This window comes from Callorhinchus milii, unplaced genomic scaffold (assembly GCF_018977255.1).
Source record: "Callorhinchus milii isolate IMCB2004 unplaced genomic scaffold, IMCB_Cmil_1.0 Scaffold24, whole genome shotgun sequence".
Classification (NCBI taxonomy): Eukaryota; Metazoa; Chordata; class Chondrichthyes; order Chimaeriformes; family Callorhinchidae; genus Callorhinchus; species Callorhinchus milii.
Genome location: NW_024704765.1, coordinates 4,130,589 through 4,154,040, shown reverse-complemented (window position 1 = coordinate 4,154,040; position 23,452 = coordinate 4,130,589). Strand labels below are relative to the sequence as shown.

Here is a 23,452-nt window from a genome sequence, read left to right as displayed (position 1 = left end):
CCCCTTGACTTTGAATAATGAGTATCTCCACATGTGCCCTTTCCCCCTGTGGCCAGGGCTAGAGATAATAAAAGGAAGAGGGAGGGAGGGGAGGGAGGGGTCACTAGTCTGTATTAATGTGTGGAAAGGACACTGCCTGCTGCTGAAAGCCACCTCTCTGTCTCCCTTTGCGCCAACAGCTTGTGCTCATGTCTCCCCTCAGGTTGCTAACTCTTCTGGGCTTAATACCATGTGGATGTTCACACCCCAAGACCCAAGGACTCGGCGTCACGATGGCACATTTCAGCTTGCCCGGCCACTATACTCTCGGGGGTTTCTTCCCCATTTACTCTGTGGCCGTCAACCTCGCTAACCGCACCAGGCCGGAGCCGGTGTCCTGTGAGATGTAAGACTCGTCTTGTTAGCTTGCAAGCCAATAATGCTATTTTGTGACCGATGCATACTTTGCCTGGGATTAGGTGCTGAATCCAGGTTGGTGAGAGGTAAAGGTGAGTGTGGAGTCCTGTCAGCCAGGTGAGAGGCGGAGGTGAGTGGATCTGTGGCTGATGTGTGGAGAGTGAAGGACTGGTTCAATGGGCGATTTGGTTTACAATACAATACAAAATTACATTTGTATAGCGCCTTTCACAGCGGGAGGACATCCCAAGGCGCTGGACAGTCAGGGATTTGGAACAGAGCTGGGGCACAGGATCAGGAAGGGTAGAGGGCAGGGAGGGTTGGAGGGTGGTCGAAAGCTCCAAGCCTGAATGGGAGGTTGACAGTTTCTCTGCTCCTCTGGGTGCAGGTTTTCTCTGGATGGCTACGAGTGGGCATTGGCCATGACATTTGCGATCGACGAGATAAATAACGCTAGCTCGCTACTCCCGGGCGTCACCCTGGGCTATGAGATCTACAACTCCTGCCATGACTTCCTGGTTGCAGTCCAGCCAACCATGAGGTTTATGTCCGGCGCAGACAACAGCATCGCAGTACTCCAGGACTATACCAGGTACCAGAGCACCGCCATTGCCATCATCGGCCCGGCTACCTCTGATCTGGCCATAATCCTGGGCACCGTGTTTGGCCTGATGCTGATCCCTCAGGTAACTTTTGCTGATCTCACATACATATTTACCTCTTTGCAGTCTCAATATACACATTTCCCCTGAAAAGGGCAGGGTGCCTGCATAAATATATTCATTGCGTTTTACACAGCATCTGTCAATGCTGGACGCCTCAATGGGGCTTCACAGGGAATTGCTGTCAAGTGTAGCTACACCAGCCAAAATGGTGCACAGCAATCTCTTACAAACAGCTGTGAGGTGAATGAATAATTTATCTGGGGATTGTTTGCCAGAAGACAGAAGATTCCTTCCCTTTTCCATTCGAGTTGTGGGATATTTAACGTCCACCTGAACAGGCAGACGGGGGTGGGGAGACGGACTGGGAGCTCAGAGGCCCTGGCGTTGGTATAGGAGTGACTGATCTAGAATGAATAGAGAAAGAGGAGTGATTTATAGCGTGGAGTGACTGCGCTCTGAGACTCTGCTCTGTTCACAGATTAGCTACGGGGCGTCAAGCGAGACGCTGAGTAACAAGGACCTCTTCCCCTCATTCCTCCGCACAATCCCAAGCGACAAGAATCAGGCGGAAGGGATGGTGGCTTTGGTGAAGACCTTTGGCTGGAACTGGATTGCGGTGGTGGGCAGTGACGACGAGTACGGGCGGCAGGGGATTGAGCTGTTCTCAGTCAGAGCCGCTGTGGAGGGCATCTGCATTGCTCATATCCACCTAGTCCCCAGCTATAACAGTGTGTCCAGCGTCGAGCTAAAAATGGCCACCATCATCGGCCACATCCAGCAGAGTCAAGTCAATGTCATCGTTCTCTTCTCTAATGAGAAGGTGGCTCTGACTCTGCTCAGGTACGCTCTGAAGCACAATATCACCGATAAGGTCTGGATAGGAAGCGAGGCTTGGGTCACCTCCAATGTGATGGTCCACACCCCGGGGTTGGGCAACGTCGGGACCGTGATCGGCTTTGTCATCCAAAGCAGTACAATGCCCGGCTTCCAGCAATACATCTCTAACCTCCTGACGGCCATGGACAGACAGCAGAGCTCTGTGCACACCCACTCCCCCACCATATCCCTCTGTTTCTCCTGTCTCAACGTTTCTGCCGAGAGCCTGATCAAGAGGCTGGACTACCTTGAGAAGCGGCAGTCATTTAACGTGTACACGGCGGTATACAGTGTCGCTCACGCGCTGCACCAGCTGCTGGGCTGCGACTCAGGGGGCTGCAGGGACTCTCCCCGCCCTTACCCCTGGCAGGTACAGCAATCCTGGTTTAGGATTGGGGGGAAAGACTGGGGGAATGGTGGGGTGGGGGATGGGGAGGGGAGAGGGTTTCCTGATGACTTAAAATAATAATGAGATTCGGTAGAGTAACTACAGAGAAACTATTTCTCTGGTGAGGAATCCTGAACAAGGGGTCATAAATATTAGAATTAAAATTAGAACTAAGCCCTTCAGGAGTGAAATGAGGAGGCAATTTTTCACACACACACAAGGGGTAGTGGAAATCTGGAATTCTCTCCCCCAAAAAGGCTGTGGATACTGGATCCATTCAAGTTTTCAAGACTGAGGTGGATAGATATTTGTTAGGTCAGGGTATCAAGGGATATGGGGCAAGGGCAGGTAACTGGACTTCAGGTACAGATTAGCCATGATTTTATAGAATGACCGAACAGACTCGAGGGGCTGAATGGCCTCCTCTTGTTCCTATGTTCCCATAACTCTTGTCCTCACCGATTACAGTTGCTGGATGAAGTGCGCAGAGTTGCCTTTGAGGTAGGGAACAGAAGTATTCAATTCGACAACAACGGAAATCCCAAAACCAGCTACGAAATTATCCTTTGGAAAGTGAGCGTTGAAAAGCTATTGTTATCGGTGATCGGAAGCTACAGCGGATCCCTGGACATCAGCCCCTCACACATAGATTGGCACACCGAGACCGAGGAGGTGAGCACACAAAACCCCAGCCTTGTAATAATTCCTTCAAAAAAAAAAATTGGTCGTTTCAATCCAGGACTGTTTGTGGGACACTGCTGTGCACAATTAGCTGCCGTATTTCGCCCACAATATATAGTCAATTCACTTTACAGTATATTCTGTGAAGCGCTTTGAGTTACCTCAAAGACATGATAAGGTGCTATATCAAATGCAAGGATTATTATTATTAGTTAGACTGAAGCCCAGGAGGTGAAAATCACACACAATCACATCTTTACAGTGTACAGTGGGAGCCAGCCACACAGTTATTTAGCCCATTGCACCTGCATTACACCTACCATGTCCCTGCTCTTTCTCCATGTCTCTTGACATCCAATAGAAAGAATTATTAGCGTTACTTACCAAGTACATTCTTCTACGCCTCGACTGACCAAGTATATGGCTTTCTGGGACTGTGTTCTATGTTCTTGTGACTCATTCTCTAAAGGAAGTGTTTCTGATTTCCCTTTGAATGATTTACTCTCATTTTAAGGTTCTGTCCTCGTGTCCTGGATTTCAACGAAGGGTCCTTCTGTATCTACTCTCTCAAAGCCCTGCGTTATTTTGAATATCTTGGTCAGATCACTTCTTTGCCTCCTGAACCCCAGAATCGTGTTAGCTTTGACTGATACACTGCTAAGTTGTGCTCTTCTGCAGTGCTGTTTGCTACCCACTGTCAGAGAGAGAGAGAGAGACTGCCCTGGTTACACTCTCTCAGTTAGACCAGGACAGATCAATATTAACGCTGATGTTTTCCCAGGTGCCGGAATCCTATTGCTCGAAGGATTGTGTCCGAGGTCAGATGAAGAAGGCAAAAGGTCTGCACTCGTGCTGCAGTGAATGTATTGACTGTCCGGAGGATACCTTCCAAAACGCCTCAGGTTGGTTTTCAATGTTCCCCTCCTTCCATAACGCTGTGTCCTTCTCACTTTCATGCTCTGCCAGGCTCAGCCTCCCTCTAACAATACAGCGCTCACAATACTGTACTGGAATATCACCCTGAGCTCAAAATTCCAACGTGTGGAGCTTGAACCCACAACCTCTGAGCAGAGGCAATAAAGTGCAAATGACTGAGCCAGGCTGTGACTTTTAATATGATACTGTCACAAACTGGGATTTCTCTGTTTCTCTTGTAGACGTCAGTCAGTGTATTAACTGTCACTACGAGGAGTGGTCCCCGGCTCGGAGCTCTGCGTGCTTCCCGAGGAGCCCTCAGTACCTGGCGTGGAGCTCACCCATGGTGGTGCTGCTGCTGCTGTTAGTGTCTCTCAGCCTGGCTCTGACAGGGCTCATGACTTACCTTTTTGTGTGCCACTCCGGCACGCCCATGGTCAAGGCCAGTGGGGGCAGGAGGACCTTCGGCACACTCACCTCTCTGGCAATGGCGAGCTGCAGCTCCTTCCTGTACCTCGGGGAACCCACCGAACACACCTGCAAAATACAACAGCCGGTGACCAGCATGTGTCTCAGTTTCTGTATGTCCACCCTCCTCGGGGAGTCTCTGCAGATTCTCCTCACACTCGAGCTGGGCAGCCTGACCAAGGGATGTCTGGGTGTCCTGAAGCACAGAGGCAACCAGCTGGTGGTGCTGCTCAGCCTGGTTATCCAAGTTTCTCTGTGCTACTGGTGGCTGACCACACCAGGCCCGTTCCTCATTAAGCTGCGGGAGAGCAACAAGCTGCTGCTCTTCTGTAAGAACCACGAGGAAACCAGCTTCTGGCTGATGCTGGCGCACAGTGGCTTCCAGTCTCTGAGCTGCTTCATGTGCACCTTCCTCATCCAGAACCCAGCCAATACCTACAAGTTGGCTCGAGACATCAGCCTGGCCATGCTACTGTACTTCTTGGCTTGGGTGGCCTTCATTCCAACCTATTCGGCTGTGAGCAGCATATATGCTCCGGTGGTGGAGGTTTTCACTGTCCTCGGCAGCACCTTTGGGATCCTTGGAGCATATTTCGTCCCCAAATGTTGGATCATTCACTTTAAGCCACATTGTAACACAGAGGCTTACTTTCAGGTTTATAAGCAGGAGCCTCCAACGTCAATGAGCAATGAAAAGGAAAAGGGGGTTGATTCTCTTTAAAACTTAATAAACAAGTGAATGTCAGAACGAACGTGAGTTTTCCCACTGTTTCCTAATCCCACGGTCTCTCTGAGAGGGTGTCACCTGGTCAAACCCACCTCCATTATAGCTATCTTTCAGCCAATGGAAAGATGTAGAAGTAAACGATGGGAGATGGACAAAGGACGAGAAAGGAATCAAAAACAACAAATTACATTTGTACAGCGCCTTTCATGTCAAGAAGATGTCCCAAGGCCCTAGACAGTCTGTGATTTGAACCCAAGCAGGAGATTGGGATCAGGAGGGATGGAACTCAGGTGGGCAAGGGTAGGAGGGTGGCAAAAGATGCGGATGAAGAGGAGGGTCTTGAGACATGCCTTGAACAAGGCAACAGAGAGGGCAAGGAGAAGAGACTCTTGAGTAAAATCATGTTTCAACTCCACCTTTCCTCTATTCCCAATCCTCAATTGATGCCCTCTTGTTACTGGCTTGATTATCGCAACAAATAATCTTCTCTGTAAATAAACTAACTGAAACAGTCAGAAATCAGGCTTTCACCACTGGCTTCAGGCTGGTCAACAGGAGCAAAACAAATAAAATCAGTTAACATCTATTGCGAAGAAGCTGGGTAAATACTCTGCTAACCTTGGGCACCAATCATACTTGATATATAATGCTCTGTTCAGCCCACATCTAAAGTATCGCATACAGTTCATTGCAGCGACATAAATGAGCTACACAGAACCTCCACATTCAGGTTCGAGACAGTACAGAAAAGAGCAACTGGGATGATCCACAGTGGTAGGAGAATAAGTTCTGAGCAACGGTAAGACGAGCTCAGGCTTTTCAGTCTTGAGAGAAGATGTCTCTGAGGAGGGAAGAACCTCACAGAGGCAAATAACAGTTTAAATGGGATTGAATAACTAATTGCAGAACAATACTCTAGGATGCACTGAGACAGTAGAACAAGAGAACACAAGGTTAAAGTTCCAAAGGACACCAGGAATATTTTCTTTATCAACGACTAGAAGAGGTTGTCAGGAAGGATGGTTGAGGCCAGGACACTGACATTAATTACTCCAGTTCTCTTGTATTGTTGGACTCAGTAATTGCTAGGCTAGGCCCAATGTCACTGACTGTGTTGCTACTGATGTTATTGTTGTATTGATGAGTCCTGTAATTTAATGGTTAGAGCACTCGCCTCACAAGCGAGAGGACCCAGGTTAGATTCCCGGGCATGACTAAATTTTCGGTAAGTTTCCTTACTCCACACGCCTCTGTCTACCTAGCAATAAGTAGAAACCCGATCATTAATCGATTGGCGGATCGCTTTCTGGGGGTAATAATCCCTTCAAAAATAAATAATAAATAAATAATAATAATTTGATCATTCAATCCATGACTGTTTGTGGGTCACTGCTGTGCGCTATTGCCTGCTGCATTTCTGCCACAAAATATAGTCAATTTGCTTTAGCATATAATATTACAGTATATAATTATTAGATTATTATTATTACAACTCCCTTGCACTGTGGGGCTCAGTAACTCTTCCTGGCCAGTGCCCTGGTTCACTGACAACATCCCTGCTGATGTTACTGCATTCTTCCCAGCTTCAGGTTGGAATGAAAGTCTGATGTGAACCCCGTAGCTACATAATCTTCCTCTTTCATAAATGCTGTGAGGCGGGGAGTAAATGATGGCGTGGCGCTGAATCAAGGGGGCACAGCATTGACAGGCTGCCATTTCATACCAACCAGCTGCATAAACAAAGCAGATGAGTTTCATGCAAATGCCCACTGGAGCTGAGGGCTTTGGTGCAAGTGGACCAGAGATTGTAGTGCAGAGCTGGCGAACAGCGGAGTCTCGAGTGACATAAGGAGCAGCAGGTGCCGCACATGTCGCCTCTTCGTTACTGGATGCTTGCGAGTTTGGTGCTGGTCGGACACAATGGGGCTGAGCCCCAGGGTTCGGACCGTCGTGTGGGAGAGTATCTAGCTCCAGGAGATTATATAATAGGAGGCTTGTTTCCCATTTACTCTAGTAAACTTGACCTGCAAAGCGTCAATAAATCTGAGCACATATCATGTGAAAGGTAAGAGTCTCACAGCGCTGATACTTTCTGCCCTTTCTTCCTCTGCTTCAACAGAAACAAATGTAATTTCCACTTTGTACTTTTCTTCCCATCCTGTGTCTCTCAGTGAGCTGACAGAGTAGCGTGTTGGAGCAAGGATTAATGGATTATGATGTTGTGGTTGATTCCTTGTTGCAGGGCATGCAGTCACGGAGGGAGTGCTGAGTGAATATCAGATATTTCCAGTGTAGGTGAGAGGGAGTTGTTTTTGGAACGTCCTCGATATTGGGCTAAACTGGCACAGGAACAGCCTGGGGGCCACATACACCACATTGTACACACCACACCATACACCCCAATGGAACACAGAGGAAACGGCAGAATGGGCAGCTCACACTGCAGACAGGAAATTTGAAATTAAACACAATTCTGATCGAGTCATCCGATGGAATAGATTAAAAGCTACACCAACCCACACCGACAGAGTCAATATAACCAGCTCTAACACATCTTGTGTGGTTCTCTTTATTAGTCCGCCTTTGTGACTAATTCAAATGATAAACACAGCCTAATTTCATCAGCAAACTGGTCGTGGCAATACTGATGTTAACCCCTCAAACTGTGGAGCTCAGTTACTCCTTGCGACCAGGTCATTGTGCTTCTTACTGATATGACTCCAGCTCCCACCCTGAACAACCATACAGTCGATGTGGAAGAAGCAACAAACTTGTAAAGCAATAAATAGTTTGCTGATTGGTCAAAGCCTTTGTCTTCTATCTAATCAGCACTCACTTCATTCCCCTGCCTGTCTGTCTCCTCCGCAGTTTCTACCCCCAAGGCTACCACTGGCTACAGGCCATGAGGTTTGCCATCGAGGAGATAAACAACGGAACTGAGCTGCTGCCTGGCGTGCGGCTGGGATACGAGATCTACAACACCTGCTTCGAGTCCACTGTCGCCATAGAATCAGCGATTGCCTTGTTGTCCAACAGTGAACAAGACAGCATTGAGGTGACGTGTAACTACACTGAGTACAACACCCGAGTGGTGGCTGCCATTGGGCCTTCCCAATCGGAGCTGAGCATAGTAGTGGCTCGTCTCTTCAGCTTCCTTCTCCTTCCACAGGTAACAGAGGGCTTCCACACCACCCACCGCCAACACCACCACAATGCCCCACCACCAACCACACCGCCCAACCCTCATCACCCATCCCCTATCTCCCAGACAAGTAAAACCTCCTTGCCGTGCCTCCTGCTTCCCTATCTTCAGATCACTCCTGAAGACCCTTCTCTTCGACCATGACTACGGTCACATCACCCTTCTCACTGGCTTGGCGTTGTGCTCTGCCACTGTCAAGCACTCTGGGGCGCTAACCTGCGTGAGGGCTAAATGCAAGTTGTTGTTGATGTTGTTTATTCTTCTCACATCAGAGATATTAACAGTAGGTTGCCCAAGATGAGAGATTTAAAAAGCTTTAAATCTCTCATTGCGTGTTCGCTGTTCACCCCTGCTGTTGTCTAACACTTCAGACCTTACTTTCCATGTAAGGTGCTGGATAAATGCAGATTACACTGGAGGCTTCTGATAAGTTTTGTTTTGCAGGTTAGCTATGCCTCATCCAGCAACGTGTTGAGCAACCGCAGGAATTTCCCCTCATTTTTCCGGACCATTCCCACAGATGAAGTTCAGGCAGATGCCATGGCATCCATTGTGTACATGTTCCAATGGAACTGGATTGCGATCATCGGGACTGACAATGACTATGGGCGCCAGGGGATCGAGCTCTTCAGCGTCCAGGCTTCCAAGAGGAAGATCTGCGTGGCGTACGAGGACCTGATTCCATTGCACCTGACAGGTGTCCAATTTAAAGCCAAACTAGTTTCCATAGTCAACAACATCAACTACTCCAAGATCAATGTGACCATCGTCTTCTGCGACGATCGTTTCGCTTTGGCCCTGATAGACACTGTCCTGCAGCTTAACATTACCGGCAAAGTCTGGATCGCCAGTGAGGGCTGGGTGACCTCCACCTCATTCCAGACACTCACAAATGTTGCCAGCATCGGCACAATCCTGGGAGTGGCTGTCAAGACCGGCAATATGCCAGGCTTTGACCAGTATGTGCTGGCTGAGGATCCTGGCAGCTGCATTAACCCCACTCCGACAGAAATCTGCCACGATAGCAAGAAACTCCACACTGAGCTGGCGGCACAAGACTGCCTGAGCCACTTTGTCCAGACACACAACGGCGTTGTTGACACACAGCCGCAGCGCATTACCTTTAATGTGTACAGCGCAGTGTACGCAGTGGCACATGCGCTACACGCATTGCTGGAGTGTGACTCGGGAAGTTGCAAGAAGAAGTCTATTTATCCATGGCAGGTACGTGAAAGTTTTACACAATAATAATAAATAATAATTCTTGCATTTGATACAGCTCCTTATCACGTCTTCGAGGATTCTCAAAGCGCTTCACAGAATATACTGTAAAGTGTAGTGATTGTGTGTTTTGTTGGCAAAATGTTGTTGTTTGGGTAACAAGATTCAGGCTTATGCATGTGTCTGTAAATTCTACCGGTGTATGCAGTCTTGGTAAACCAGTTTCACCCCACCCCACTACCACCACCACCATTCTTAATGTAGCAGAAGCTAAAGAGATGGAAGACCATCAAGAGTGCAGAACAGAAACATCAATCATTTACCTCTAAAACACACCAAGGGCCCTGTAACATCTAATTCCCTTTAATCTGATGACACAATCTCCCTGCACCATCTTCCTGTATTCTCCATTTAATAAAATCATTCAATCGTAACTCTCTGTTCACCTCCTGGATCTTACACTCAAGTCTGTGTCCCTCGCAGATCTATGACTATGTCACATATTTTACGTTCAGTTTATCTAAAGCCGTCAGGATCCTGACTGTTCTCTCACATGCCCTTGGATGTTTAAAAGCTGTGTTCCATTTCAATCAGCTCCTGGAGACATTGGCACAAGTGAACTTTACATTGAATGGCCATGACATCTACTTCACCCCAAATGGAGATCCGCCCACAGGATATGATATTGTTAATTGGCACTGGAATGGGAAGGATCAGGAGCCTGAATTCAGAAAAATTGGGGAATACAGAGCACTGTGGAAAGAGCTGGATATTAACGTGTCCCAAATCCAGTGGAACACTCCTGGGAACCAGGTAATTGATTGTCTATCCCCCAGTGCCTTCGCCTTGCTTCCTCCCTTTCCTTCTTCAAGGCCGGTCTCAAGACTTTTCTCTTTGACCGTGCCTTCAGCTTCCCTCTCGACTCTCTACCCCCTCCCTTCCCTCCCCTCACCCTGACCATTTCCCCCCTCCTCGCTCCCTCCCTTCCCTCCCCTCACCCTGACCATTTCCCCCCTGCTCGGGTCCTGACCCAACTGTCCAGCGCCTTGGGAAGTCCTCCCGACGTGAAAGGCGCTCTGTAAATGGAATCTTGTTGTTGTTGTTGTCATATGCCATACACCAAAATAAGGTAATGGTAAATCTGGTAAATTATCTTCTACCCTAGCCCAGGGCACAGAGGCTAATGGTCCCAATAGCAGTGTCCGGCCGAGATCATTTCTCACAGACCAGGAATGTCTGGAGATTCCTTGCTCTTAGATCAATACCAATGTTTCTTCAAACTGGACAATGGCAGAGCCAATTCATTCCTGGTTAGTGAATATCGTCGCTGCCTGAGAACTCTTGATGACTCAAGCCTTCAGTCTGGCCACTGTGACACATTCCTGATCAATCTCTCCAATTCCATTTGGGTATAGGTAGAGTTTGAAGTCTGGTATCAGAGTATCATGCAGGTTTCAAACCAACGTGCCCCATAATTGAGTGGCTCAAAGCCCTGACAGACAATAAGGAAACGTTTCTTTTTGACTTTCAGATTCCAGTTTCGAACTGCTCCACCAGCTGCAAGATGGGGCAAGTGCGCATGTTGAAGGGTTACCAGTCCTGCTGCTATGAGTGTGTTGACTGTCCAAAGAATACCTTCCAGAATCAAAGTACGTTGCAGCGTCATTCCCCTCCTTAACAGCTACTGGCCATTTCCCCAGACAGTGGCACACACCAGCCTCTGCCCAGAACTGAACTCAGTGAAGATCCTCTGGCATTGCTCATTTTCTTAATGGCTCTTTGTGGTACACAGCTGGACATCAATTGACTGCCTTGCTTTCCTACAGATACACAGTTACTACACCTAACAGCGGTTACTTGACAAGTAGCACTTTGAGACGGTCGCACATAATGGAGTCCTGTAGCTTAGTGGTTAGAGCACTCGCTTTGCAAGCAAGAGACCTGAGTTCAATTCCAGGCAGGGCGAAACCTTGGGCAAGTTTCCTTACTCCACACAGAGCCTAATAATAATCCCTCCAAAACAAAACAATAATAAATTGGTCATTTTCAATCTACGACTGTTTGTGGGACATTGCTGTGCGCAATTGGCTGCCGCGTTCGCCCACAAATATACAGTCAATTCACTTTACAGTGTGTTCTGTGAAGCGCTTTGGGACGTCCTCCCGACGTGAAAAGCTCTATATCAAATGCAAGGATTATTATTATTATTATAATAGGTGCAGAATCGAATGTGAGGATTATTAGTGCTCTTTAAGATAATTTTTTTTAATGTAGAGCGATATTTCCTTCCTCTCTTTCCCCAGTGAATAAATGCATAGCGTGCCGGAGTGATCAGTGGTCAAAGGAACGGAGCGTGGAATGTCACAACAAAAGCATTGCATTCTTGGAATGGACAGACTCACCAACCATCGTCCTCAGCACCATGGCCGTGCTGGCCCTCCTCGTCATCATCTCGGCAGTCGCTATCTTCATTGTCCATTTTCACACACCCATTGTGCAGTTTGCTGGTGGCAGCCTGTGCTTTGTGATGCTGGTGTCCCTGGCAATCTCCTGCTGCAGTATCTTCTGCTTTGTGGGCTGCCCTACCCAGCTCTCATGCACCATAAGACAACCCATTTTCAACATCGGCTTCACCGGCTGCTTATCAGTCATGTTGACCAGAGCTTTCCAAGTGGGATCGTTGTGTGGGACATCCAGCATTCCACCCACATTGTGCCCCAAGCTGATCATTGCCAGCATGAAATATTTAGTGGTTGCTTTCATTATTATGTGTCAGGCGGCACTGTGCACGTGGCAGTTCAGCTTACCACCCACTGTGTTGAATAATTACAATGTCTCTGAGACTCAAATAGTTGTCGAGTGTTCTGAGAGCTCATTGTCTGGCTTTGGGCTGTTGGTGGCTTACAATGCATTGCTAGGCCTTGCATGCTTCCTGTGTACGTTCATGGGCCAGCGCTCAGGGCAGGCTTACAACCTGGCTCGCTGCATCATGCGCTCCACACTCATCTACTTTGCTGCCTGGATATTCTTCATCCCCACCTACACCAGCTTCAGTGGCAAGCTGGTGCCATGTATCCAGATGTCCACAGGTATGATCAGCATCTATGGCATTCTCGTAGCCTATTTTATCCCCAAATGTTACATTATTCTCTTCAAACCAGAATACAACACCCAGTCCAACTTCCAAAGCTCCCCTGACAACCTCTCCTCCAAAGAGAGGGAACAGTGACCTGGATACCCAGTGCTTCTTGTCAGATTGAGTAAACTGCATTGCATGTGCCCTAGAGCTCATTAAAGCTGCTCCTTAATTTACTGGGAACACGTTTTGCCTTTATTTTAGGTAAACTTTGTATTCATGTAGGTAGGGGATGTTAGCGCTGAGAAACAGACACCTTCCAATTTTACCCAAGTTAGCGACAGCAAGGGCGAGAGACAGACTGAGCACGACTATCTCAGTGCCTCTACACTTTCCACGCCAACATTAGTGATACAGCATGGGTTAGAGACAGAGAAAAGCTCCAGCTACACTGTCCATCCAGCACTCCAGTCTGAGCTCGAATTTTAAAATCAAGTCTGTAGATAAAATAGGTTCCCAGTTAGATGCTCTGTATTCTAAACTAAAATAAAACTTCCTTTGCAGTGAACAGCTCCCTGCTTTGTTTGTAGTGTGCAGAATTCTGACTTCAGCATTAATGAGTATGGCAGCAGCCAAAGACTGATTGCAGATTGATTCAGATACAGTAACACACGAACAGGAGGAGGCAGTTTTCTGTGGTTCTTAAAAAGATTTAGCTTCTATTTTCCACAATTCTGCCCGATCTTAAATTTGAAGACAAACTGGTCAGACAGGGCAATGCAATATTGGGTGCTATTTCAGGCCTCATCACTCAAGTGGCAGGGGTGTGTGAGAGCTGCAGGGATGTCAGGTTCCCGCGTGAAGATGGAACCAAGAGTCTTGGCCAAGCGCTGACACAGCACTGCGAGCACCAGCCTCTCCAACAGCTGACTCGGGTTCAGACTGGCACTTCCACTTGAAAACAACATTCATCGCTGGGCAAACACAATGGAATCGACAAAGTAGGAGAGTAAACGTAAAATGAAAATAAAACAAAATAAGGCCAAACCAAAGTAAATCATTTTAGTGTTGACACACGTCAGCTATATATTAAATCTACAGACACAGGGTAGTAACATTTCCAGCAGGCAGTTCCCAAACATTTCTCTTCAAATGCCAGTGCTGCAACCCCTCCCGCCTGAAGTAAAGGTCTCCTCATTCAGGGAACTGCATTCCACAGAATATATTTATAATAATTAAATACATTTTAATCTTTTACTGTACATTATTTATACATTGCGTGTTCCTCTCACGATTAGCAACAAACTCTTAGGCTGAGTATAAGTGCAGTGGTTAAAGCCGGCTCAGCCAGCTTGCCTCTTACCCAATGGTATCTCCACAGCATTGTTTCTGCCTTAACATTACCAGCTGCTCTACCTGGGAAAACGGGTCAGTGCTGAGGGGGGTGGGAGAGGAGGGGAGGATTGGTGGCTCAGTCCTCGGGGTCGCCTCACTGCTGAGGGTCTGTGTGTGTGTGGGGTGGGGGGGGGTCCTCTGTGCATGTGTGTGTGGGTGGGAGGGAGTCCTCACAGAGTGGGGGGACGGGGGGGTTCTCAGTGCATGGCACAGGGGCTCGGAGATTATGTGTGGGGTTATCGGCGGGGGGGGGGCTCAGAGTGTGTGTGTGCGTGGGGCTATCAGTGCGTGGGGGCTCAGAGATTGTCTGTGGGGGGGTATCAGTGCGTAGGGGGACTCAGAGTGTGTGTGTGCATATGTGGGGGCTCAGTGCGTGGGTTCAATCTATCATGTACAGGGATGAGACCTCTCATGGTAAGAGTTTCATTCGTTCCACATTCCCTGCGCTGCTCACGTGACCGGCACGTCAGGGATTGACCCCGAGTCTAACATTCGCTTTAAAATGTAAATAAATCTCCTGCAAAACCATCTGTATCAGCTGTAACATCCCGACAGCAACAGGCTGCTAACTAAATGCTCATTCACAATCCTCAGATGGGAGCCCCAAATTCCAGCTAGTTTTAGCCCATGACACCATTTTGGCTGCAAATTTTAAGGTGGTGCAGAAATGTGGAAAATTCTTAAATGAAGTTTTAATCTGAAAAGCCAGTTCATTTTTAATGCAGCAACCTTGGAAAACCGGCTTCCAAGGGACATGAAAAATGTCCACAATTCTGCCCAACGGTAAACTTGAAGGCCAAAGGCTAAGACAAGGGGAAATTTCAAGCCCCAAAGTGGCCTAATCAGCGTGCAAGACTCACACTGCTATTTAACCTCCCAGTAATACTTCAAAAATAATTCTTTTTAAAAAGTTGGGAATGTGGGAGGTGGTGGGTGTGCGGGAAATTGGATGGTGGGGGCTGCTTGTGCTTTGAGTAGCGTTTTAGTTGAACTAAATGTCAGTCACACCATTTGTGCGGGTGTGTGTTTTTTATATATAAAAGTGCTTGCTTGTAAAGGAGAATAAAAACACATCGAAAAGACAGGTGTGACGTACTGAAATACCCAAATACTGTTACCACAGAGTGAGACAGTGCTGACATCCATCAGCCATCGACAAAAACGCATCAAAAGCACTTCAACATCCCTCTACAGATCTTCAGAGAAGGTAAGGACAGAACACACTTACTGAGCACTTCTGCTCACCGTCAATTACCGAGTGCTCGCAGTCCCAGACCAGAAATAAAACTCTTGTGAGACCTTGCGACACGGAGGACAGAGCCCAGGTGTTAGCACAGGGCTATGCTGTGTCACAGGCTCTCACTGTCACATGATGTCGATGAAGAATTCACAGGGGTTGCCCATGGCCTTTTGGAAAGACTGCCGACTTCCGGTTAGCTCAGGGGGCACCGAGGCCAGGTCCCGGCCTGGGGGGGCTCCAGGTGGTGCGCTGGGTGCCAGCACCTTGGGGCCTGTCTTTGTCAGGTTGTACAGTGGGGGCACACCCGGCGCTCCGTGTGAGAGGTGGCTGTGGTGACTGCGCTCACTGGGGCTCCGGTGGCTGAGCTGGCTGGGCGGGCGCTCACAGCGCACACTGTTACGGGTGTTGTTGTCTGACTCACTGCCGCTGCCAGCTGACTTGGAGTCCGCTTTCCGCTCCTTTTCCTTCCCCGAACCGGCTCTTCTCTCGCTGTTGCTGCGATTGGATCCGCTGCTTTTACTCCCTGTGGAGAAACGCAAGACACCAATATCACAGCTTTACCTGATACAAGGTGGGACTTTGGATAATAATAATAATCCTTGCATTTGATATAGCGCCTTATCACGTCTTCGAGACGTCTCAAAGCGCTTCACAGAATATATTGTAAAGTGAACTGACTGTATATTTTGAAGGCGAAATGTGGCAGCCAATTCTGCACAACCGTGTCCCACAAACAGTCCTGGATTGAGTGACCATATTAATATTATTTTTTTGGAATGGATTATTACCCCCAGAAAAGCAATCCACCAATCGACTAATAACCGGGTTCCTACTTACTGAGGTAAACAGAGGCGTGTGGAGTAAGGAAACTTGCCCAACGTTTCTCCCTGCCCAGGAATCGAGCCCTGGTCCTCTTGCTTGCGAGGCAAGTGCTCTAACCACTAAATTACACGACTCCAATAAATACATCAGAGCGCACAAACACATCACTGCAGCTCCTCAATGATCCACTGGATAAGACAGGGAAGGTAGAGGGTCACAGCATACTGGGGGGTGGTGGGGGTTGGTAACACAGACAGGGACTTTCCTGTAGTTGCTTTGACGTTTTGAGGTTAGAGGCAGGTCAGCTTTTTGTTCTTTTACTGCGAAACAATCCATCAATGTTATAGAATAGAAAGCCAAGAGCAGGGTCCCTCTCAGGCCAGCGTAAGTTCCGTCTCCATTAGGCTTCAGGCCACAGTGTTTACTGTGAGACTTTGGATTGAAATAAACAGTTCAGTTGCGCAATAATTTATTTGCAAGTGGCACAAGAGTTGTTTGGATCTGTAGCTAATCATTAACAAGGGGGGAGATTTCACACTGAGTAGAATTTAATTTCTACTAAGTTAATTAGGGACAAAAGGCAGACCTCTAACATGGGGGGGAACATACCGGGGCAAAGGGATGCAACTGAATTGCACACAGCCCAGGACAGGCAGAGATTGTGTGTCAGGACAGGATGGGGTCAGAGTGAGGGTAGGCTGAGATCATGCTATGTGATATTAGTGCCTTACCAATCACTCAGTTAGTCATTCCACATTGCATCCTTCAGTCTACCGCTGGCTCAAGAGTAAAACAAGCCACAGTAAGTTACAGGAGAAATAAACACAGCTTCACACCAGTTCTCACCCAGGAACCGTCAGCACTCGAGCATTCCCAAAATATATACTGTGCATAACCTACACACCATCCCTCACCTCATCACCCAGTAGCTTAGCCTCAGTCTCTCTGTTTTCTAGAGGTTAATGAGCTGAGTCCCGAAACCTGTGTCAGGCTGACTGTGACTGTTTTGTGTTTAGGGCTGAGCAAGTGTTTTATACGACATGCAACAGATTCATGGTTCCCAAAACAGGGCTTGCCGTCTGCTGCCACCAGCAGATCCCTGCACAGAGCCCTGCCAGTGAGCACATAGGAATGTACAGGAACAGACAGACCATTGTGCCTATCTGGCTGGTAAAGTAAAAGTTAAAAAAGGAGATGGATAAATAGGCATTTATGTTTAACAAATAAATCTTAACTAGATGGAGAAGCAGAGACGGAAACATGGAAATGAGACAATATCCCAAGGAAAGTACTTCAAATCACTGATTACTTCCTATTCTACAAATCAATTATTTTCCCTCGTGTCTCCTACCTTCACTGGGCTGGCTCCCGGCACTCCCGTTGCCATAGTTGAAGCTGGGTTCCTGGCAGGCGGTTGGGTAGTAGGGGTGAGGCAGCGGGTACTGACAGGGGAAGCCCTGCCCCAGTGGCCAGGGAGAGGCTGGGTGTGGCAGAGGTGCCAACATATCACGATCTGAAGTCCCACTAGAAACTTCATGTAACTTCATGGCAGCCAGATCTGGAGGTGGGGGGGAGAGAGAATGGCACATTCAGACTTGCTGCTTTACTAACAGACTCACTGCCACAGATGAGCACTCCATCCCTCGATACAGCCAACGAACAGCACAATTTACACAGATGCTGTGCTGGAATAACAAGAAGAAGCATTTAAAAAGCACCCCTCATTGGGTAGCGTCCTAGAGCGCTTGACAGTGGAGCATAACGCCGAGCTGGGTGAGGGGGGTGACCGTAGGCACGGTTGAAGAGGAATATCTTCAGACGCGATCTGAAGATGGGGAAAAAGCGGCAAGCTGGACAGATGGAGGAAGAGTGTACCAGAGTTTCGGGGCTTAGTGGCTGGAAGCACGGTCATCGATGATGGAATGGAGTTAGGGCACGAAGGACGTGCAGTTAATAGTCTCAAATTACAGCCAGAAAAGTCACTCAAAAACCACAGTTAATTACCATCTCTGCTGTGAGCCCCACCACCCCACACCTCAGTGAGCTCAAAATGAACCAGCAAGTAAGTAAATGGGCCACACGTACTGGTACAGAGATCCCCGAAGATGTAATAGCACTGCTCAGAGAAGGTGATCTTGTTGACCGTGTGCCTGAGGTAGCCGTGCTTCAGCATGCTGCTCGCGTACTTCCTCGCCTCCCGACGGTCTTTGAAGCCCTGCACACGCGAGAAGAGCCAGTCAACCACGTCTGCACCTGAGGAGACAGAACACGTGTATGTATGTATGTATGTATATGCGTGTGAGACCTGTGACCCCCCATTCCTGTGTGCGACTCCACCTATGACACCCCCTCGCCCACCTAACCAGATGTGTGACAACCTATGACAAATCCGTGCCTCGTCTATGAGTTCAGGTCCTGATGTGGGAGTTGTACCAATAATCCCCTGCCTGAGCCAGGCTGCGCTCAGTTATACAGTGAGCTGTGCGTCGCTGATCGCTGGGTAACCCTGCAGATCCTCACCAATCACAGCACTGGAAATGGTAATCTTCAGCCACATCCTATCCCGTATCTCCAGCCCTGAGTCACAGGACTGCATGGCCTTGACAATGCTCGCCATGTCAGTCTTCACCGTGATCATGTTGGACAGGTCACTCTTCACCGTGAGCCGACAGTCGTCATACTCTGCAAATATAGAGGCAAAAGTGTGGCAGGACGTGTCAGAACAGGAGGCGTTGGGTAGTACAATACAGATGACAAACTGCTGCCTGGGTGGACTTATGTCCTGTAGCGTAGTGGTTAAGAGCACTCACTTTGCAAGCAAGAGGACCTAGGTTCAATTCCTGGGTGAGGCGAAATCTTAGGCAATCTGTACTCCATATGCCTGTTTACTCTAGCAGTAAGTAGTAACCCGGTTGTTAGTCAATTAGCAGATTTTTTNGGAGGTAATAATCCCTCCAAAAATAAAAATAATAATTTGGTCACTCAATCCACGACGGTTTGGGGGTCGCTGCTATGTGCAATTCGCTGCTGCGTTGCGCCAACAAAATATACAGTCAATCTACTTTACAGTATTTTCTGTGAAGCGCTTTAAGACATGTCAATAACATGATAAGGCGCTTTATCAAATGCAAGGATTATCATTATTATAAACCAACTGACATTGAAGATTGTCAGAGAATGGGATAGCATTTCTTGGTGAAAATGTGGACTCAGATTAAAGTAGCATGTATTAAGACTCAACTGCCTGAGTCATTATTTCTAAGATTAATGACAATAAGATTTTTCTTCTCTGCAAACAGCGCTGGCTCAGGTACGTATGGGGTCAGTGCAACTTACTTTCTGAGTCTGGAATGGAGCTGGTTAGTGAGGAACTGGTGGATGTGATGGCACTCAGGGTCGGGCTCATACCGTAACGGGGGAAACCTCCTGTCATTGCCGTGGTATGAGAAATCCAGGCTGCTGGGTCGATGGGTCTCACCGGTTCAGCTGCAAAGGACAGAAAGAGAGAGAACCCATTCAGTTAGATCTGACAAGGATGTAGAGAATCAGGAAGCCAGGCAATGTATAGAATCATAGAATATTACAGCACAGAAGGAGGCCATTCGGCCCATCGTGCTTGTGCTGGTTCTTTGGAAGAACTACCCAATCAGTCCCTCTCTGCCGTTTTTTCCCCATATGCATGCAAATTTATCCTTTTCAAGTACCTATCCAACTCCGTTTTGAAAGTTGTTATCATTTCCACTACTCTTTTAGGTAGTGTATTCCAGACCAAAACAACTATCTGTTGTAAAAACAATTTCTCCTCTGGTTCCTTTGCCAATTATCTTAAATCTAAGTGCCCTGTTTACTGATCCACTTGCCAATGGAAACAGCCTCCCTCTCTACTCTATCAAAACTTCATGTCCTGATCTTAAAGCAAGATTTCTACATTTTGAACCCAGGTCCTCTCGCTTGTGAGGCAAGCGCTCTAACCGCTGAGCTACAGCTGGAAAGACTCACCTCGAAATCTCATGCAGCGTAAACACCTGTATGCAATAATGCTAAAAGCTGCTGCTCTTAATAACAAGAGCAAAAAGGGATTTCCAAAGGGTGGGACTGCAGAAAAAGCATCACTTGTGCAGCAGGTTGCATATACATCAGGCACTGCATCATTTGCTGTGCAGTAACCATACACTACCTCGGTGTGGCCACCGGGGGGCAGCAACAAATCAAAATGCAAGTTTGCCGAAGCGACCTGAGACCTTCCGCCAATCCCACTCTGACCTGTTAAGGCCAAGGAACAATGTCAAATGCAAGGAATATTATTTTATTCACGGTGACACACACACACAAGGCAAGTAATAAAGGGCCTGAATCCGCCGGGCGCTTACTCCTGGGAATGGTGAAGTAACTCCTCGGTGTTGGATCCCAGCATTTGGCCACCGTTAAACTGATTGGTCTGTGGAGACAAAGTAAAATAGATCAGGCAATGTTAAAGAGTCCCAGAGAGCTGAGGCATTGCTTTGTAACCACCCTGCCCACACACAAATTACATCCATGTAACACGCAATGTACCCGTGTTAGTAATTTATTGATTTCCGACCATCTTCTCACACAGTATGTATGAAGAAGATGTACAGGTCTCAGACAGGATGAAGGATGATTGCCCCCTTACCCAGGTTTCGATACAATTTCCCGCAGAATCCTCACTGCATCATCATTGCTCATGTTTTCAAAATTGACATCATTAACCTGTAAAACACAGAAAGGCAATGTCAGGGCAGTGACTGTAGCAGCAACACATCGTGGAAGCTGGTCAACTCAATCTCACAATGGGGATTAGATCTCAATGAGAGGCTTGGGTCACTGACACTCTCTCTGACTGTCTCACTGGGGCTCTTGAGTGGCTACACTTGGCATATTGATGTCCAAGCCCCACGCTGAGCGTCATTCGGCAAAACATACTGTCACTTCACTGACGGGAACATTGGTGAGTAAACAGGAAACAGCATGATTTGTAGTCAGGAGAGACAATTTCTGTGTCTGTGCGCTCGTGTGTAGATAAGTGAGTCAATGTGTGTGTAATAATGCTTATCATATCAGCCAGTGTTAGCTGACATTGCGATGTGGCTGCAATGTTAGCTGATATTTGTGTGGAGTACTGTAGCTCAGTGGTTAGAGCACTCGCCTCGCAAGCGAGAAGACCTGGATTCAATTTCTGGCAGAGTTTAACTGGGGCAAGTTTTCTTACTCTACATGCCATTGTTTACCTAGCAGTAAACAGGAACCCGCTTTTCTGGGGGTAATAATTCCTTCAAAAAAAAATTGTTCACTCAATCCACGACTGTTTGTGGGACACTGCTGTGCGCAATTGACTGCTGCGTTTTGCCCACAAAATATACAGTCAATTCACTGCACAGTATATTCTGTGAAGCGCTTTGAAACATCTCGAAGATGTGATGCGGCGTCAAATGCAAGGATTATTATTATTAATATATTGGATGTGGCCACAGTGTTAATCGAGCACTCACCTGCAGCAGCATGTCACCCGGCTCAATTCTGCCATCTGCTGCCACTGCGCCACCCTTCATTATGGACCCAATGTAAATGCCACCATCACCGCGATCATTGCTCTGCCCCACAATACTGATCCCCAGGAAATTGTACTTCTCTGCAACAAGGAAATCCAGTTAGATTTGTAACCAGCTGCTTATTCTCAGGCTGGTCTCCAGAGAGAGGCTGATCTCTGGGTCCTGAAACTTGCGTGTCAGCCTGTCAGTTTGTATCATGAATAATTTGGGAAAATTCTTAAATTCTGTCATAATTCGGAAGGTGGTTCTCTTTATGGACATGAAAAATTGACTCCAAAATTAAAACTTAATTTAGAAATTTCTGCAGATGTTAAATTTTGCTCCTGAGACCAAGACATATATAAAAAACATTGCCTCTGAAAGCCCAGTAATTCGTTCCTCAAGCCCCCCTTTCCCCCAGCCCCCTATACCCCCAGCCCCCGTTTCCCCCAGCCCCCGTTCCCCCAGCCCTCATGCCAACCCCAGGCCTGGCACAGGATGACAAACACTCACCCATGTTAAGGGTAACGGTGATGATGTTGAGGGACATGGTGGAGTCAGTGATGCTGCTGAAAGATGAGGACTGTGGGGACAAAAGCTTTGTTACAGAAATAAAACACTTTTTATGACAGCCATTTGTTTCAGTCATGCAGCTCAACCTCACTGACAATGCACAGCCAAGTGTCAGCATGAACTCTCACTGATGATTAGCAAGTATCAGGTAACAACAACAAAAACTTGCACTTATATTGGCCCAGAGCTCTTGACAGTGGTGGAGCACGACACCAAGTCGGGGCGGGAGGTGACAGTAAACACGGTCAAAGAGGAATGTCTTCAGGCATGACCTTAAAATGGAGAGGGAAGGGGCAAGGCAGAGGGATAGAGGAAGAATGTTCCAGAGTTTCGAGGTGTAGTGGCTGAAAGAATGGCCACCAATGGGGGAATGGGGGGACATGTAGGAGACACTGGAATTGGCACAGTGCAAGTAGACACTGAACAAAAACTGAAAAGTTTTTAAAATGAGTTTTCGCAACTCCCCTCCTCCGTAAACCCTCCTCCTTACCCTGTCCATCTGCTGCATCTTGTGCTTCCGCCTCCTCCGCTTGTGTCTCCTCATGAGTCGGGATGAGACACTCTGCTCTGTTGAGTTGCTTAACCTGGGGACCGGTACAGAATGGATGTGAATTCATGTGTAGCCTGATCTCCATCTCACAACTGTTCCACCATTTGAAATAAGCAACACATGGCAGGTGAAAGGAGGTTTATCCCGAGGTTAGAGAGCAAAGGTGAACACAACACAGCTATAAATACACAGGATTAGCCAGCAAGCACGAGATACTTGGAAGTGATTGCAAGTAATCTCACACAGAGATTCAGGTGCAGTCATAAGCTTCCAGAGCAAGGCTGGAGAAGCTTAACCTTGATCGGAATGCTGAGATTAACAGGGCAACAATTGCCCTCATTAATGTGGTTTACAGTCTGACAGTCAGAAGGACCCCCTCCTTCATGGTCTTTGCCGTTAGCTAATGGGGTCCATCACTGAACAGTGACAATACTATACTCACCGCAAGAAATTCTGACAGCAGTTGGAGTTTACAGATTTCTCAAGTAATAATGAATGAGTTATTTATTACTGGGCACTGATAGACAGATTAGCATGACTTGTGTGGCACTCATCTGTGTACTACATAATCCGGGAGAATCCGAGAGCTCCGTGCACCTCATTGCAGGCAAGCGTGTATAGTAGTTTTCTGTGTGCAAACTGGCTACCGTGTTTCCTACAAATACACAGTCATTACACTTGATAGTAATTACTTGTGAAGCACTTTGA

At 47.6% G+C, this 23,452-nt stretch overlaps 3 protein-coding genes across 3 annotated transcripts in view; 2 read left to right on the top strand and 1 right to left on the bottom strand.

Annotated features, from left to right (window-relative positions):
• Nucleotides 1–272: 272 nt before the first annotated feature.
• Nucleotides 273–5,110, top strand: LOC121850717 (taste receptor type 1 member 3-like). The gene is made up of 6 exons (XM_042343785.1): nucleotides 273–385; nucleotides 785–1,082; nucleotides 1,540–2,307; nucleotides 2,794–2,997; nucleotides 3,788–3,908; nucleotides 4,164–5,110. Exons 1-6 carry the CDS (start codon nucleotides 273–275, stop codon nucleotides 5,108–5,110), a joined length of 2,451 nt encoding a protein of 816 aa, XP_042199719.1.
• A 1,874-nt stretch (nucleotides 5,111–6,984) lies between these two features.
• Nucleotides 6,985–13,110, top strand: LOC103181450 (taste receptor type 1 member 3). Its single transcript, XM_042343784.1, has 6 exons — nucleotides 6,985–7,181; nucleotides 7,985–8,285; nucleotides 8,763–9,542; nucleotides 10,134–10,352; nucleotides 11,020–11,188; nucleotides 11,843–13,110. Exons 1-6 carry the CDS (start codon nucleotides 6,985–6,987, stop codon nucleotides 12,766–12,768), a joined length of 2,592 nt encoding a protein of 863 aa, XP_042199718.1. The 3' UTR covers nucleotides 12,769–13,110.
• A 1,045-nt stretch (nucleotides 13,111–14,155) lies between these two features.
• LOC103181449 (segment polarity protein dishevelled homolog DVL-1) overlaps nucleotides 14,156–23,452 on the bottom strand; it is a 30,201-nt gene continuing 20,904 nt past the window's right edge. Inside the window, exons 6-15 of the mRNA XM_007897921.2 lie at nucleotides 22,685–22,778; nucleotides 22,135–22,204; nucleotides 21,583–21,722; nucleotides 20,727–20,803; nucleotides 20,443–20,510; nucleotides 19,409–19,558; nucleotides 18,593–18,754; nucleotides 18,158–18,325; nucleotides 17,424–17,630; nucleotides 14,156–15,773 (exon numbers count right to left, since the gene is read on the bottom strand). Coding sequence (XP_007896112.2) covers nucleotides 15,376–15,773; nucleotides 17,424–17,630; nucleotides 18,158–18,325; nucleotides 18,593–18,754; nucleotides 19,409–19,558; nucleotides 20,443–20,510; nucleotides 20,727–20,803; nucleotides 21,583–21,722; nucleotides 22,135–22,204; nucleotides 22,685–22,778 — 1,534 coding nt within the window. The 3' untranslated portion in view covers nucleotides 14,156–15,375. The remainder of the gene's footprint in view (nucleotides 15,774–17,423; nucleotides 17,631–18,157; nucleotides 18,326–18,592; nucleotides 18,755–19,408; nucleotides 19,559–20,442; nucleotides 20,511–20,726; nucleotides 20,804–21,582; nucleotides 21,723–22,134; nucleotides 22,205–22,684; nucleotides 22,779–23,452) is intronic.

Excerpts from the sequence above, each read along its gene's own strand:
- LOC103181450 (XM_042343784.1), top strand. The coding sequence starts at position 6,985 with ATGTCGCCTCTTCGTTACTGGATGCTTGCGAGTTTGGTGCTGGTCGGA. Across the intron at positions 8,286-8,762 it reads GCTTCCTTCTCCTTCCACAG|GTTAGCTATGCCTCATCCAG; the intron begins GTAACAGAGGGC and ends TTTGTTTTGCAG. Across the intron at positions 9,543-10,133 it reads AGTCTATTTATCCATGGCAG|CTCCTGGAGACATTGGCACA; the intron begins GTACGTGAAAGT and ends CATTTCAATCAG.
- LOC121850717 (XM_042343785.1), top strand. The coding sequence starts at position 273 with ATGGCACATTTCAGCTTGCCCGGCCACTATACTCTCGGGGGTTTCTTC. Across the intron at positions 1,083-1,539 it reads GCCTGATGCTGATCCCTCAG|ATTAGCTACGGGGCGTCAAG; the intron begins GTAACTTTTGCT and ends CTCTGTTCACAG. Across the intron at positions 2,998-3,787 it reads GGCACACCGAGACCGAGGAG|GTGCCGGAATCCTATTGCTC; the intron begins GTGAGCACACAA and ends ATGTTTTCCCAG.